The sequence below is a fragment of the Falco naumanni genome, chromosome 4, assembly GCF_017639655.2.
Source record: "Falco naumanni isolate bFalNau1 chromosome 4, bFalNau1.pat, whole genome shotgun sequence".
NCBI lineage: Eukaryota > Metazoa > Chordata > Aves > Falconiformes > Falconidae > Falco > Falco naumanni.
The window spans coordinates 39,348,857-39,363,236 of record NC_054057.1 but is presented as its reverse complement, the minus strand read 5'-3'; the positions used below and the strand labels follow the sequence as shown (position 1 = coordinate 39,363,236).

Genomic DNA, 14,380 nt, shown 5'->3' with positions numbered 1-14,380 from the left:
CCATTGCAGTTGTAATATCATAGGTTAGTATTTGTTGCAAGTGTAATTTGTCACAGGCAAATTTATTCTTACCTCAAATTCTTCTGTCACAACATGGAAAACTACGGTTATGCAAATGAAAATATGCAATGTGCAACTCTTTTTAACTTTTCCACTATTTAATGTCCATTTAGTGTGAAGAAAATGGTTGAAATCAATTTTCTGTGTGTCCATAAGAAATTGAGATCTAAACGGGTAGCACCTGTACTGATTCGGGAAATAACCAGAAGAGTAAACCTAGAAGGAATTTTTCAGGCTGTTTACACTGCTGGAGTGGTACTCCCCAAACCTGTGGCCACTTGCAGGTAACCTAGGTGATGTTCATAATATCAGTTCATATAGCAGTCATTTTAAAAAACATTTTATGTAATTGGCTAGAAATAATAAAAGCATAAAATTTAAAAGAAATTAAATGTTGTGTCCTTGACTAATCTGAAGGCCAGAGTGTTTCTCGGGGTGTGGGTTTTTTTTTTGTTTCTTCCCTTAAACTGCTTCTCAGACTAAGATCTAATTTTGGGTTTATTTATTGTATCTTAAATAGACTAATAGATGTTTCTGTTGCATGGCTTCCACCAGGTCAACATTGTATACCTGTGTCTTTCAAGTGGCCTGTTTCCCAGCTGGGATACTTCCCTGTTGCCCTGGTTGCTTGCCAGAGATGGCAGAGCATTTCTGGGAATTGTATGATTTGCTTTTTTTGAAATACTTTCATCTTTCCTGGGGAAAGGAGGACTTGATCGGCATTTGATAAAATAGGAAAACTATCACGTGAGAAGAGTTGTATGTGATCAAGTATTATTTCATTTGCTTGGAATGGATTTTATTTCTACTGGGAAGAGTTCAGTTCCAGCAGTATTGCTTCAGCTGTCTAGCCTTCTGGAGGACAGGGTACTTTCTGATTTGAAATTGTTTATACCTATCAACACCAAAGATCCTGTAAATTTATGTAAGGAAGGATGGAGGGAAAAAAAAAAGCCATGCTGTGTTAAGAGTAACCATGGGTGTTTTATTGCACAATGATCTCCTAGGAAGAGGAGATCTTCAAAAAACTACTTGTACGGACAGGACCCTCTGCTCATGTCCAGGAAAATAAATGTTACCGTGTTAAGTATGGTAAGATTGTCTAGGCTATGGCAGGTACTAAAATGTTTAGCCTTCTGATTACTCATTCTGTAATAAAAAGCATTTGCTTAGGTTCGAAATACAGTGATAGCAGGCCTGTTTAAAAGCTACTGCTTGGATACAGCTTTTCCTTATCTTTTGCTGCTCAAGGTTCTTACAGACATAGTACAGGCTTGCTTAGAAACAAAATTTGAAGGGAGAGGGAGCAATGCAAGAAAATGTATGCAAGTAAAGCTGACACTTAAAATACTATTTAATCTCATTATTTTAATTTTATTTCCAGATATTGGCATCGATCACTGAATCCCAGAAAACTGGTGGAGGTGAAATTTTCACATTTGAGTAGAAACATGACTCTACAAAGAACAATGAAGCTCTACAGACTTCCTGATGTAAGCAGTATTACTTGTAGAGAATCCCCACAGTTATTGTGAGGCCCAAAATAACCTTCCATCTGTCTCTGACAGCACCAGCTTTTCTGTGGAAAGGCGGTGCGTGCAGGATGTTAAAAAAAAATAATCTGTGGCGGATGAAAAAGACCTTGAGGGCTGTATTAAACAGAAGAGACTATTTCTGGAAATGGAGGTCTGCATATGGAGAAATTACAAAGTTTGACCCAAAAGCCTTAGACAAACAAACTAAAAACCAGAAACCTTGACTTCATAAACTTGTGGGCTTGAGTTGAAGGTGCATGACTATTCTTGGTGTGATTAATCTGATAAAAGATTACTGGAACAGAAAATCAACAGTTCATGTCTTAATTCTCAGAGAAGTCCCTCAGAACTGTCAGAGTACAGTGGGATTGTTGATCCACTCTTAATTCACAGATTTTTCTGTTCTGTTAGAGAACATTGTTCTTCTGCAATGAGCAGGCTCAGCAAAAGACACCTCAGGATATTGTGTACTGTTTATTTGCATGGTCTAGCAAAAAAAAAAAAAAAAGTGTTCTGGCATAGCTAGGTCAGTTAAAAATATTTTTTTCTCGTGTTTGCAGTTAATAGTTAGGCTGGCAAAAAGCCTTAGGATGCATTTCCATGACAGGGCAAATCACTGTAAGTAGTCTAAGATGTACTATTAAAAAATTTCATTGCTGTAATTAATAGCCTTTAGAAGCTAGTCTAAGCTTTATTATTGGAAACAATTTCTTTGCTTGTAAAAGCTACCATTCTGTTTGGAGGGATTGCAGAATATCCTTTAGCTGTACCATATCAGTAAACCTCTTTTTATTTAACAAACCCTCTGTTTTGGTTATAAAAAAAAGTTGTTTTTTTCTGACTCGTAGTACTTTGTAAGGATTAATGTGACTTTGGAGAATTTTGTCTGTTGGTTACATTTAGCTTGATGCTGCAGGTTCTCTTATTACTTACATATTTGAGTAGTACCCTAAGCACTCTTCGGTATAAAGCATGTGCCATGGTTTGATCTGAACTCCTGCTGCTGTCAGAGAGACTCGTTTCCTGTGCTGCCTGCTGCACATGCAGATTCTCCCTTGGTGTGCAGGACAGCAGTTTTCAGAGCTTAAGCATTAATAACCAAATTAATTAGGTTTTAATCTTGCAGAGCTAAATATAGCTTCCATCAAATCTTGAAGACATTTTTGATAGTCTAAAAAAGCGCAGCAGACAATTTCAAATATAGGTTTTGGTGGCACCTCTATTACTGTTTCTCATGGAAATAATGCATTACAATAGGAAAAGAATAGCTTGCTCACAATACAAAAGTGTAACTACAGAGAATTGTTAGAAACAACAGCAGTTGTAACCTAATCATCTTCCTTTATCATAAAACCTAGATTTCTACAGAAAAGTAAATAATGGAAAACAAACATCTTATCTCATTCATAAAATTTAGCTGAGGCAAACATACTGTACATAGATGTGCAAATAGAAAATAGGTGCTTTGAAAATCAGCTTCTAAAACTAGGTGATGTAGGAGTTCATATGCCTCAGCTGTTTGTTTATTTTTAGATTGGACTTGGGAGCTTCTCCCACGTAAAGTAAAGATTTAATCTTTGTGCTGATGTTTTTTCTTTAGGTCTTGTGCTTTGCGTTTTTTTTTCCTGAGAAGGGTTTAAGTGCTGCTGAGGATCTTTATCCTCAGTTTCAGGCTGTTACCAGAAACAGTACTGTCATGCAATTTTGTTCATTCAGGCCACACTGTCCTGTCCCTCAGCACCAAACACTTCCTTGCATTTTAACCTCTTTTCTTGCTGTCCTTGAAATATCATTGCTGCTGGGAGCTCATCTTCTTTTAAGAGGAATTAATCATTCCTAATCACTTTAACAGTTGGTATTAAAAAGGTTTTCAGAAATAATAAATACTGTAATTAATAAATATTGCCCTCAATGAAGGCTGTGTTTGTGCATGTACCTATAGGTTTTTTTAAAAAAAAGTTATTTTTGTTTCTTTTTTTTACGTTGTTTAATCTCTTGAGCAAGGAGCTTTCTGAAAGAGGTAAATTTTGACTGTGTTTGGGCCAAGGACAGAAACATGTTTGTTTCTGTATGTTTTTCCCTGACTGATTGAGATCCTGAGCCAGGATACTGTCTTGAATATATGCCCAGTGCAGCTTGGTATGTGGAGCAGAGAAACAAATTTTAGCCCAGTTCTATACACTTTCCCTCACTTCTGGAGCTGCAAATAATCATTTACTGGCGGCCATTCTGAGCATTTCGGGGGGATAAAGATGTTTCAGCCCAGCTGCTTCTCCTCCCACCTGCTCCAGCGTATGGCTTTAGAAGGAGGACAGAGTCTTGGAGGGAGCTGAAATTAACCTGTCATATTGTAGTTCATAAAGAGGTAGTGAGCGAAATAGGGCATAGGAGGAGTCATGTTGATAAGTCAGATGATTACCCTTAATAGACTCAGGGCATTTAAAAATCTACGTGATGTGCTGTTGTGGAGGCAAACCACAGTCCCAGGCTGGTCAGGAAAGCAGGAAGACTAAAATGTAATACACAGGCCAGAGCTGTGGCAAAACGTGCCTTGATTTTTTTTTTTTTTCACCTGGCTGCTGACTGCCAGAGTATGTGAATAAGTAATTCACCCAGAATAATGCCTTTTAAGCAGAGCATAATCAGCTATACTAATTTCAGGTTTCTAGTAATCAAGCCTCTACCTGGCTGCTCTTGCAGTTGACATTGCAATGATTAAAGCGATACGTGCCCAAGTATGTAGCTCAGACAGATGAAGCAGGATAAATGAGCTCTGAAGAGAGCAAGCCTTAGCCTCCCTAAAAGGAAGTATTCAGGAAAGCTAACAAAAGCTGGGGAGAAAACTGTAATCACATTTGCTTTTTTAAACATTAATTGCATTGTACTGGAAAGCATTTTTTTCCTTTTCTGATGTTTAAAGTTAAGTAAATAATGTTATTTGTTAAAATACTGCAAGTTTTTAATTTCAGGCAGCTGTAAGTTATGAGAAGCTTTCTTATTAACAGAACAGCAGTTGTGCCTGTATAGAAAGTTGAGTTAGCAAGGGAGTTTGCAGGTGTAAGAATAGGAGGATTTTTTTTTTGTTAAATAATTTCTAATTAAACTTTGTCAGCTGGCTTGGGTTTATAACTTGATTGTAGTTTTCCTAAGTTTGAATAGCAAGTGTTCTTGTCTTCACATTAACTTCTGATATGCAAGTTGCTTTATGTTTTGTTTCTGTGCCTGGGCCCCAGGTAGTTTAGAAGGTAAAAAATAAAAACTGACCTAAAAAAAAAACCCAAAAAACATAAAAACAAAAAAACCCCGACCAAAATGCATAAAGTCTAGGCTGTTGGCAATGGTATCTCTTTCTCTGGAGAAATAAAGCTGTTTCAATAATGAAATATAAAGATTTAAGTGCCTCAGACTGTCTCAATAATTAGAAGAGGGGTAATTCTGGTTGAAAGCTGTTTGTAAAATAGCATAATGAATTAGGTGGCTGGAGTAAAGTAGGCTAATAATGAATGCATTATAGCAAGTGGAGTGACTCTGCAACCTACTTTCAGCCTTTGCTGTGTATGCAGTTTTACATTCAACACCTTAATATTTATTTTTCTTTTATTTCAATAAGGCCACAAAGACTTCAGGTTTGAGACCAATGGAACAAAAAGATACTAAAGCAGTACAAGAATTAATCAACACTTACTTGAAACAGTTTAATCTTGCTCCCGTGATGGATGAAGAAGAGGTAGCCCACTGGTTCCTGCCTCGGGATCATATTATTGACACTTACGTAGTAGAGGTAAAACATGCCCTAACTACTTCATGAACGTATGTGAATGCCACTTAAAGAGGTTCATGTCAGCATCGAGTTTTTGAAATGCGGACAGTATGAAAAGTATGTGCAATAGGTAGAACTTGATACAGTGATTCCAAGCTTCGTTCTTTGTATTGCATTCTGTTAATGAGAAAATTGTGATAAACTGCAGTGCTCTTATAACAGGATATTTTAAAGAAGAATTTAGAAATTTCAAAATATCACTATCTTGGAAATATTACAGTAAAGAACCTTATTTATTTTTAAAAAACCCTCTTGCATCTGCATTCCTACATTTTTTTTCCCATAGAGAAATGACATGATAATAAGTAGTGGTCTTCAAATCCTCTTTTTTAGAAAAAGAGGAAAAATGATGCAATGACTGAGATAAGGATTTGTTTTGAATGCAGTATCATTCTCTCAGGTGTCTGAAGTTTCTGCCATACACCAGTTAAAAATTCTTTATTTTTAAAACAAATTTTAGGGGCACCTGCTAGGGGAATTATGTAATTATGTTTTTTGATGGTCTGCTGCAGTAAAATATATTTTTTCCAGTAAAAGAGCATGCGTGTATTTATGTGTATGAATTTGTGTGTGTACATATATAATATATATGTAAAATAGAGAAGTAAAAATTAACATCTTTTGGCACCATCATGAGTTGCTGTTAGCTAGGAGTTCAGTTATCTTGAAAATTACAATCTTTGTCCACTAACAAGATGAAGAGCATCTTCATCTGTTCCTACCACTTACTCTTTCCTCCCCATCCTGCCACTCTCACCCTCCATCCTGTTGGTTACAATACTTCTTGCAAAAAAAGCAGTGCAGGAATAGATTAGCATTTGGATCGGAAGTCCCCAAGGCATGGTTGGAATAGCTACAATAAAGCTAGTGGAGAAAGATACTCTCTTCCCTGTGAGTCCCTGCTAAATCAGTTGTAAAGGTTGTATTTAGATAGTGTATTCCTTTAAAAAAAGTGATACGGTTATTTGAAAATGATCAGCACTAACATCCTTAAACCCACCAGCTCCTCACAGAAGCTGCAGGTTGTGAAGCTCGGCATTCCTACACTGCAACCTGGATTTGGGCAGGAGTCTCAGCTGAATTTAGAAATTCAACTGCTGCTGGAGATGAGAGGTCCTGCTCAATGGGTTGTCATTGTCCAAGCTTAGCTTTCTACTTTGTAGTGGGTCTAGTGCTCACTGGACTCTTCCATGGCCTATTTTAATCTATTGTCCCTCCTTCTTCCCCCACTCCTCTTCTTCCCTCCTTGCTCCCTGGCTTGTTTTTTTGCTTTGTTGGTGAGTTGAAGCCCACAGAAGACCCCACAAGCACCGGCATCAGCATGAGTGTGCCATTGACAGTGCCATTTTAACTCAGTGTTGCAGTCTTCACTTGCTTGTTTTGCACTCTCTCTTGAATTAGTTTTTCGCTATACAAAATGCAGATTTGTTAGTGCTTAAAATCTTTTTAAGACCTGTATGACCTGAAGAAGTTTAGTGTCAGATTTTTAAGTCATCTTTGTAATGTGCAGAGCTAAAACCTTGAAGTACTCTGTATAAATCCTGAATTAATATTTTCATCATCCTTACTGAATTTAGTGAGTGACTTCACTTTTCTGTTATTTGTTAGTTTAGTTCTACTACAGAGTCTGTACCTGCTCTAAAACAATAGCTTTTTTGAATGTGATGGGTTCAACTCTTTTACTTTTTACTGTAGAAGTACTATCAGTTTAAGGGTCCATGTGAGGTCCTTCATTGAGCTCAAAATAGTGGGCACCAGTCATTCAAAAATAAAGCAAGCGACAACAGGCATCTGTGTGTCTCCTTTGCCTTACCTTCTTGGAGGTATTAGGAGACCCAGTCGGAACAGGAGTGAAAATCTGGGTAGTTTTTTTTGTGCTCAGCGTGTCGCTCATAACCCATGTAATAATTTCCCATTTCCTGCTAATCTATATTTGAAGATGGTTAAACTTCATTAGGTGCATGAAATAGTAAAGTTTATGTAGGATGCTTAGATTTCTGTATAAGTACCTCTCTGATGACTACGGGTCGTACTAGAATTTCAATGTATTTTAGCACTGCTGTCTAGTAAATAGATTGTGCTTGTTGATTAATAATTACTAGAGCTGATTTAAATATATTTTGTATACCAGCACTTTTTTTCTGGTTTTAGAAAGTTGAGGAGATTATTCCTCAATGTGAGTGAGCTTCATCAGATTTATTATTATTTAATTTTTATTTATATAGGTGAAATAAAAGATAAATACTTATTTGATTTTTTTTATTATTATTTTAAAATATTCTTTTACAAATAAGTTACATAGGAAAAAAAATCTATACTTTTTTTTTTGGAAGTGTGCTTTGTTAGCTTTGTTTATAGCAGGCTGAACCTGAGAAACAAACAAATGCTTTGGCAATTGGTTGCCAAAATGTTATTGGTATAATAAAGTAGAAAAATCTAAATGTTTGTCTCCTTTTCTGAAGTGATCATTTCAGGCTTCAGTCTCCCTTTGGTGTATTGGTACGTCCTTGGCAAGAATTCGATTTCTTTAAATCTTAGCTGAGATTACCTGTTACACCATAATACTTACAGCCTGTAGAACTGTGCTGCATTTATTACTTGCCCTCTGTAGAACTGCCGTGCTAGCCTAACCAATAACTGAGCAGTTACTTTTTATTAATTGACTTTTTTTTTTCTTTTTGGTAGGGCTCAAATGGTACTTTAACAGACTTCCTGAGTTTCTACACATTACCTTCAACAGTGATGCACCATCCTGTTCATAAAAGCCTCAAAGCTGCCTACTCCTTTTACAATATTCATACAGAGACCCCCCTCTTGGACTTAATGAATGATGCACTCATTATAGCTAAATTGGTAAGTACTGGGGGGTGGGGTGGGGGGTGTTTGCTTCTCTCGCAAAACTATTCTTAGGAGTAGTGGTAGCAAGATAAGAACTGGCAGCAATTTATCCATGCCATTGCATTCTGTTTTCTTTTGCTGTCTACAGCACAGAGTGCAGTTGATGTAACATATGAGATATATATATATATAAAAATATAAAACACTATGCTTGTTTTTCCTTTTTACTTTGAGTGATGTTAGGGAATGACAAGTGCATGAAGATTAAGCATTTGCAGTAGCTTGAACTGTGTTAACATCCAAGAGCACACTGATGACCATACTCACTAAACACCAGAAAAATGGAAAGTGTCACTTAAAATAGTTTCCCTCCGAGATGAGTTAGTAAGTTCTGTTAAATACATTTTGTTTAAACTATTTTTTATTTCTACAAAATGTAAAAGTTCATTGGTGCAAGCTTTATCATTTTATCTTGTTAATAATTGCTGCCTGTAAGCTCTGTAGAATGTCATGTGGTAGCTTTTAAGCACACCTTCATGCATGGAATCACACAGATAGATGGTTTCATTAAATGAAAGGAAGACTGTGTAAATGAAGTTTTTAAACATAAAAATTGTAAGAGTTTAGTTCTGTCTGATGAAAAACTAACTTTCAGCCCTGAATCATCAGGGTTTCGTGGGAGTGCAGTGCAAACACCAATGGCAGTGTAGTCTGTGGTATGGAGCTGGGCTCGTGATGCACAGCCCAGCACTCTGAATGAATTCTGAAACCTGTTTAGCTCTGGCAATTCACAGCACCACAAAGGCTTCATCCAGTCCGTGGTATCCATGCTAGCAACTGTTCCTAACATGCTGCAGAGCACAGGCATGTTTTCTGCTCCTCATGCTTTTGAAGCCTGCCCCTCCCAGCTGAAGTGTTGCTGCCGCACTGCTTGCAGTATTACACCTACCAGATGAGTGCTCAATGCAAGCAAGTGCAGCTGACCACGTTCAGAGCTGCCTTCACTGCATGTGGCACAGGGATTTCTGTGTTGATCCTGTGTGAAGCCAGTGGTCGTCTGCAAAAGCAGTATCTGCTTTCAGGCTGCAGGAAAGCAGCTATGCAGTATTCAGCTTGACTGTCTCAGCCATGTTCGTGCAGTGCTGCAGCTGAGCTGGTATCTATGATGTGAACTGCTTGCTGAGGCTTGTTGACTTATAAGCAGTATTGGGTTGAATAGCTGTTTGGCAAGGAAAACTCCTGGATAGTCATTGGGGAATATAAGAACACCATTTCAGGCTCCAGAATAATACCAATGGATGTTCAGAGACAGATTTTGAAAGGCATTAAGATATATGAAGATAGGGGAGGGTGGCTAGTATAATTTTTGGAAGTGGCTAAAAGTACTAGTACTACTTATTCTTAAAAATCGAAGTGGAAAAAGGAATAAACATTGGTCTCCATTTGAAGTGTGGCATAGGGAGCTGAGCGGCTGGCCATTCAGTGCGCCACAGGTGGAATGGGTAAGGAGGTCTAACTGCAAGGCTTTGCACCTTCCTCTGTCTACATTCCTCTCTGAATGTGACGTGCAATTCTTTTCTTTGAAATGGATCACCATGTAGTTAGAATACTAGCGATTAGATGCCAGTGGATTGCCGAAGTACCTGCTGGGCCTGGCTGCATCATTGGATGCCTAATTACATTTGCAGATCTGACACTTGGACTTCTAGATGAGGAGAGGTGAGGGAAGGGAAGCAAAATGATAGTGCAGTCCTATTCTCACAGCCTTTTGTTTACAAAGGTGCTGGGTCTGGCTGGGATGGAGTTAGTTTTCATCATAGCAGCCCATATGGTGCTGTGCTTTGTATTTGTGACTAAAACAGGGTTTGCACACCAGTGTTTTGGCCATTGCTGAACAGTGCTTGCACAGTCTCAAGGCTCTCTTTCACCACCAGTGAGTAGGCTGTGGGTGGGCAAGAAGTTTGGAGGGGACACAGCCCAGAAAGCTGACCCCAGCTGACCAAAGGGATATTTCACACCATATGATGTTGTGTTCCGTAATAAAGGTTGAAGGAAAGGAGGAGGAAGGGGGCAGGGGGGTGGTCCTGCTTATGGCATTTTATCTTCCCAAACAACTATTATGCTTGTTTGAGACCTTGCTTTCCAGGAAGTGGCTTGACATCTGCCTGCCAGTGAGAACTAGTGAATTTAATTCCTCTTTTTGCTCTGCTTTGCATGCAGCTTTTGCTTTATTTCTATCCACAAATCATCTTGCCTGTCTTCTGGTTCCTTCCAGCCCATGGGAGGGGAGCAAGCAAACTTGAGTGGGTGTTTGGCTCTTGACTAAAGACAGCCCACCACAGTCCTATCTGTACGTTACTCCCAGAGAACACACTTTGGAGGTCCACATTCAGCTCAGCAAATTACTCTCAGGGTGTGCATGTCGGTTTAATGTTGATTTTTATCTTCATATTACACTATATAACATTATATTGGCAATTGGAGAACAAAATGACTGACCTCCAAAGCAAAACCCAAAATCTGGGTTTATGCACTTGGGCTCCGTGTATTCTGCATGGAAGGAGTGGGATTTTGCAGCAGGATAACACCCCAGCATCCCCCCAAACCCTGAGAATTTTATTGTTGAAGGTGATACTAAGTTTATAGATCTAGAGCAGGAGAGAGCTTATGAACAGGGAAGAAGTTCACTTCTGAGTCTGCTCTAATGGTCTGGCAGAGCTGTGAGGCTGATGTTTAGACCCTGAATTAAAACTACATCTGTAGACTTTATAATTTATTTGAATTTTGAGTACTTAATTGCAGAGCTTCATTAGTGTGTCTGTACCTACAGTGTATCTCTATTCTACCTCACTTTGCTTCCTGCCCTCTGAGGTTTCTACTAACTGTCTATTACTAACGTGGAATATTTTTAAATTTACTTCTTGAGATGCCAAGTGTCAAGTCCTTGCCACCTTATTTGTCTTGTTTCTGTGTGGTTTTCACAGCACGTTTACCTTAGCGTAGTTTCATCTGCACACGGAATGATCTTTGTGTAAGGTAGTGGGGAACCTTACTAAACGCACTGTCTGTGCTTGGTGACTTGCTTTTAAATAGCCCTGAACTTAGGGGGAGCTTAAAATGCCCTTTAACCACCCTTTTTTCCTGACGTGGGGTACTTATTTAAAAGAAAAAAAATACATCTAGTTTTTGTACTGAGTAAAGAACGTTCCTTACCATCTTCTTGTGCTTAAGTAACTGAGCATTGTTGCTTTGTAAGTTATTTTTATCTTAGAGCATAGAAAGTCCTGCCGGCGCATTGCCTTTGTGCCATTAAGACTCCAAGATCTTCAGTCAGGCTCCCTTGCAGTTAATTGCAAATAAATGGACTTTTATATGCAGACCCCAAGCCAACTCAGCTATTCATACGTGATGATTGTCACTGTGATGGCTTAACAAACCTTGGTATTATGTTGCTTTTTAAGAGTTCACAGTGAGTGGAATCTGAGTATGTCTGTGTTGCTGCACAAAACTCTAAAACTAATTTGGCTGTGTGACTGTTCTGAGAGCAGAATGGCTCTTGGAGTGGTGAATTTGGGAGGCTCATGGAAAGAGGGGTCGGTAGAGGGTGCATGAGTAGGGGAGGGAGAGTAACGTGAAAGATTGGAGTTCTAGAGAAAATGGCATTTCAGAAAAGGGCCAGATCACAAAAATAAATGACTGAAAATCACCATAAACTATGCAGCTTTAGCTGGAATATGCCGTATGTGTTTTTTACAGTCATATACAATGTTTTGACAGACATCTAAAAGGATAAAATAATGGATAATGCTTTAGGGACTGTTCAGACCTTTACCCCTGAAAGTGGCTTTAAAATTCCTACGCTTCTGGAAATAATCTTCAAGCAAAGTTGTGCCTTACGCTTCACTTTTTATTGGGAAAATGTGTTTGTGTGTGTACCTACTTAAAAGGCAAGATTTATTCCCTTGTCTGTTTTTTCCACCTAATTAGCCTAGTCTCTTGGATGTTGTATGCCACTGTGTAAAGTATCATTTGTACATCATTTGAAACTTTAAAAAGTAAAATTTAAAAAATGTTTTGCTATTGCCAGAAAGGATTTGATGTGTTCAATGCACTAGACTTAATGGAAAACAAAACATTCCTGGAAAAACTCAAGTTTGGGATTGGAGATGGAAATTTGCAGTATTATTTGTACAACTGGAGGTGTCCTGGCATGGAATCTGAAAAGGTAAGGGAGAAAAAAAGAGCTTCTGAATTGTGTTAAGTATAATAGTACATTAATCTACATTGGCCAAAATGGACAGAAGTTTTAAAGTAACTTTTTTAATTGGTCATATTTAAGATCCATAATTGAGGTGCAGCAAATAAATGATGTTTAGAGTTATTGCAATACTTAAACTAAAATACCATATTTTTCTTCTTATTTTAGGTTGGTCTTGTATTACAATGAGGACACTTACGTTTCTAGAACTGAGGTCATCATTTGAGTTAATTTGATCTCCATAACTCTTGGAACCGTATTGTTCAAGAGGAGTAAAAGCACAACGTCAGTGATACTGAAATAGTCCATTAAACCTGAACAATGAAGACATCCATATGTGACCAAATTTATGCATTTTCAGATAGATCAGAAGGTCCATGAAACTCTGCTATTGTCCATGAAAAGAATAAAAGCACATTCATTTAAGTTTCAAAGCTTAGCTTGCACCTTGATGAGAAGAAGGTATTTTTTTTTTCCACTCTGTAGAAAAGACTGTTTTGTACAAACTGAACTTCAGTGGTGGATTAGGGTACAAAAATATTTGCTATTATGTGGATGAACTGCTGCATTTCTATTTATTAAGTGGTGGTGTATGTTTGTCAGTGTAACAGAATGAAGGATACAAACTTGAGTATCTTTGCTTATTTACTTCACGTGGATATCATCATTTGGGGGAAAATCACGAAGTATGATACGTTTGTAGCTCTATGAAAGTCCTGGATGTTTTTGTAACTGGAGCAGTATGACAATGTACTGGTTTAACTAGTGCATTTGTTTCTCCATAAGCAACGCTGCCAAATCAATAAAAATACAGATTTGTACTTTGATCTTCAATAGATCAGTGGATTGATTTAACGGTATCGCACTGTTCAGTGCAGGTGTTATCTATGTTGCCGGAATGATAATACATTACTGTACTTAATTTACAGTTGTGGCACAAAACCTTAGTTTTTCCTCAGTAGAGTAACATCAGCCTGTGTGTAAAACTAAGAACTTTAGTAGTGCTATCAGGATATTTATAGTTTGAATGTTTTCAACGCTTCTGCGAAATTGCACATATTCCTTTGTCTACTTTGATTTCCTATGAAGTCTGTAATTCTAATGAAAAGTATCTTGTGTAAATACGTATTCATAAATTGTTCCTGGTAGTGTTTTTATCCTGACTTTGGAACAAGAAGTTTTGCTATATATGTGGCTGGTAGGCAGAAGAGAAATGCTCCACCCTCAGTCCTTGGAAGTCCCCTGTACTGCACTTCCTGAAATGTAAGAGGGCTGATCTTTGTTGTTGGGGGGAGCTCTTTTAATTCCCTCACAAATGCTCGGCAACCAGAGCGGCTTCTGAAGCACTTTATATGCATTCCAGCATAGTGTCATAGCTAGATATGATAGCAGTTCTTTCAGCTCACGGATGCTGCAGTTGCGTGAGCACCAAGAAAATCTGCAGTAAGAAACTGTTCTAGCTGAAAGTGCCAAATTGTGGTAGTGAAGCCTCTGTGCTGTGAGCGTCTTTTGAATGTGACTTGACTATCTCATGAAATGCAAATGTCTAAACTTTCCTTTTAAACATGCCTGTAATTCTGACAGCAGATTTTGCTGGAAGTTGAATTCTGTACCTGAAAACATCAATTTAGATGAAGATAAATTTGTCTGTTCTTCATAACTGCTAGCCCTACCCACCTCCTTTATAGCAGTGGGGTTTTTCTTTCTTCCCGCACCTTTTCCAGTGTGTGAATGGTTTGTGGTTTGGCTTCTTGTCCAGTTGTGGTGAGAGGATTCTGCCCTAGAGACAGTGATAAATACTTTCCCTTATAGCATTATAGCTCTGTGATTAAAGCATCTGACCTCCTTCAAACAAAGGAAGGGATTGAA

At 38.1% G+C, this 14,380-nt stretch overlaps 1 protein-coding gene across 2 annotated transcripts in view; it reads left to right on the top strand.

Annotated features, from left to right (window-relative positions):
• Positions 1–13,639, top strand: part of NMT2 (N-myristoyltransferase 2) — a 31,956-nt gene extending 18,317 nt beyond the window's left edge. For both annotated transcript variants that reach the window (XM_040590090.1, XM_040590091.1), the window contains 6 exons: positions 174–344; positions 1,445–1,553; positions 5,206–5,376; positions 8,101–8,268; positions 12,341–12,478; positions 12,680–13,639. In XM_040590090.1, coding sequence (XP_040446024.1) covers positions 174–344; positions 1,445–1,553; positions 5,206–5,376; positions 8,101–8,268; positions 12,341–12,478; positions 12,680–12,700 — 778 coding nt within the window. In that variant the 3' untranslated portion in view covers positions 12,701–13,639. The remainder of the gene's footprint in view (positions 1–173; positions 345–1,444; positions 1,554–5,205; positions 5,377–8,100; positions 8,269–12,340; positions 12,479–12,679) is intronic.
• The last annotated feature ends 741 nt before the right edge of the window (positions 13,640–14,380 follow it).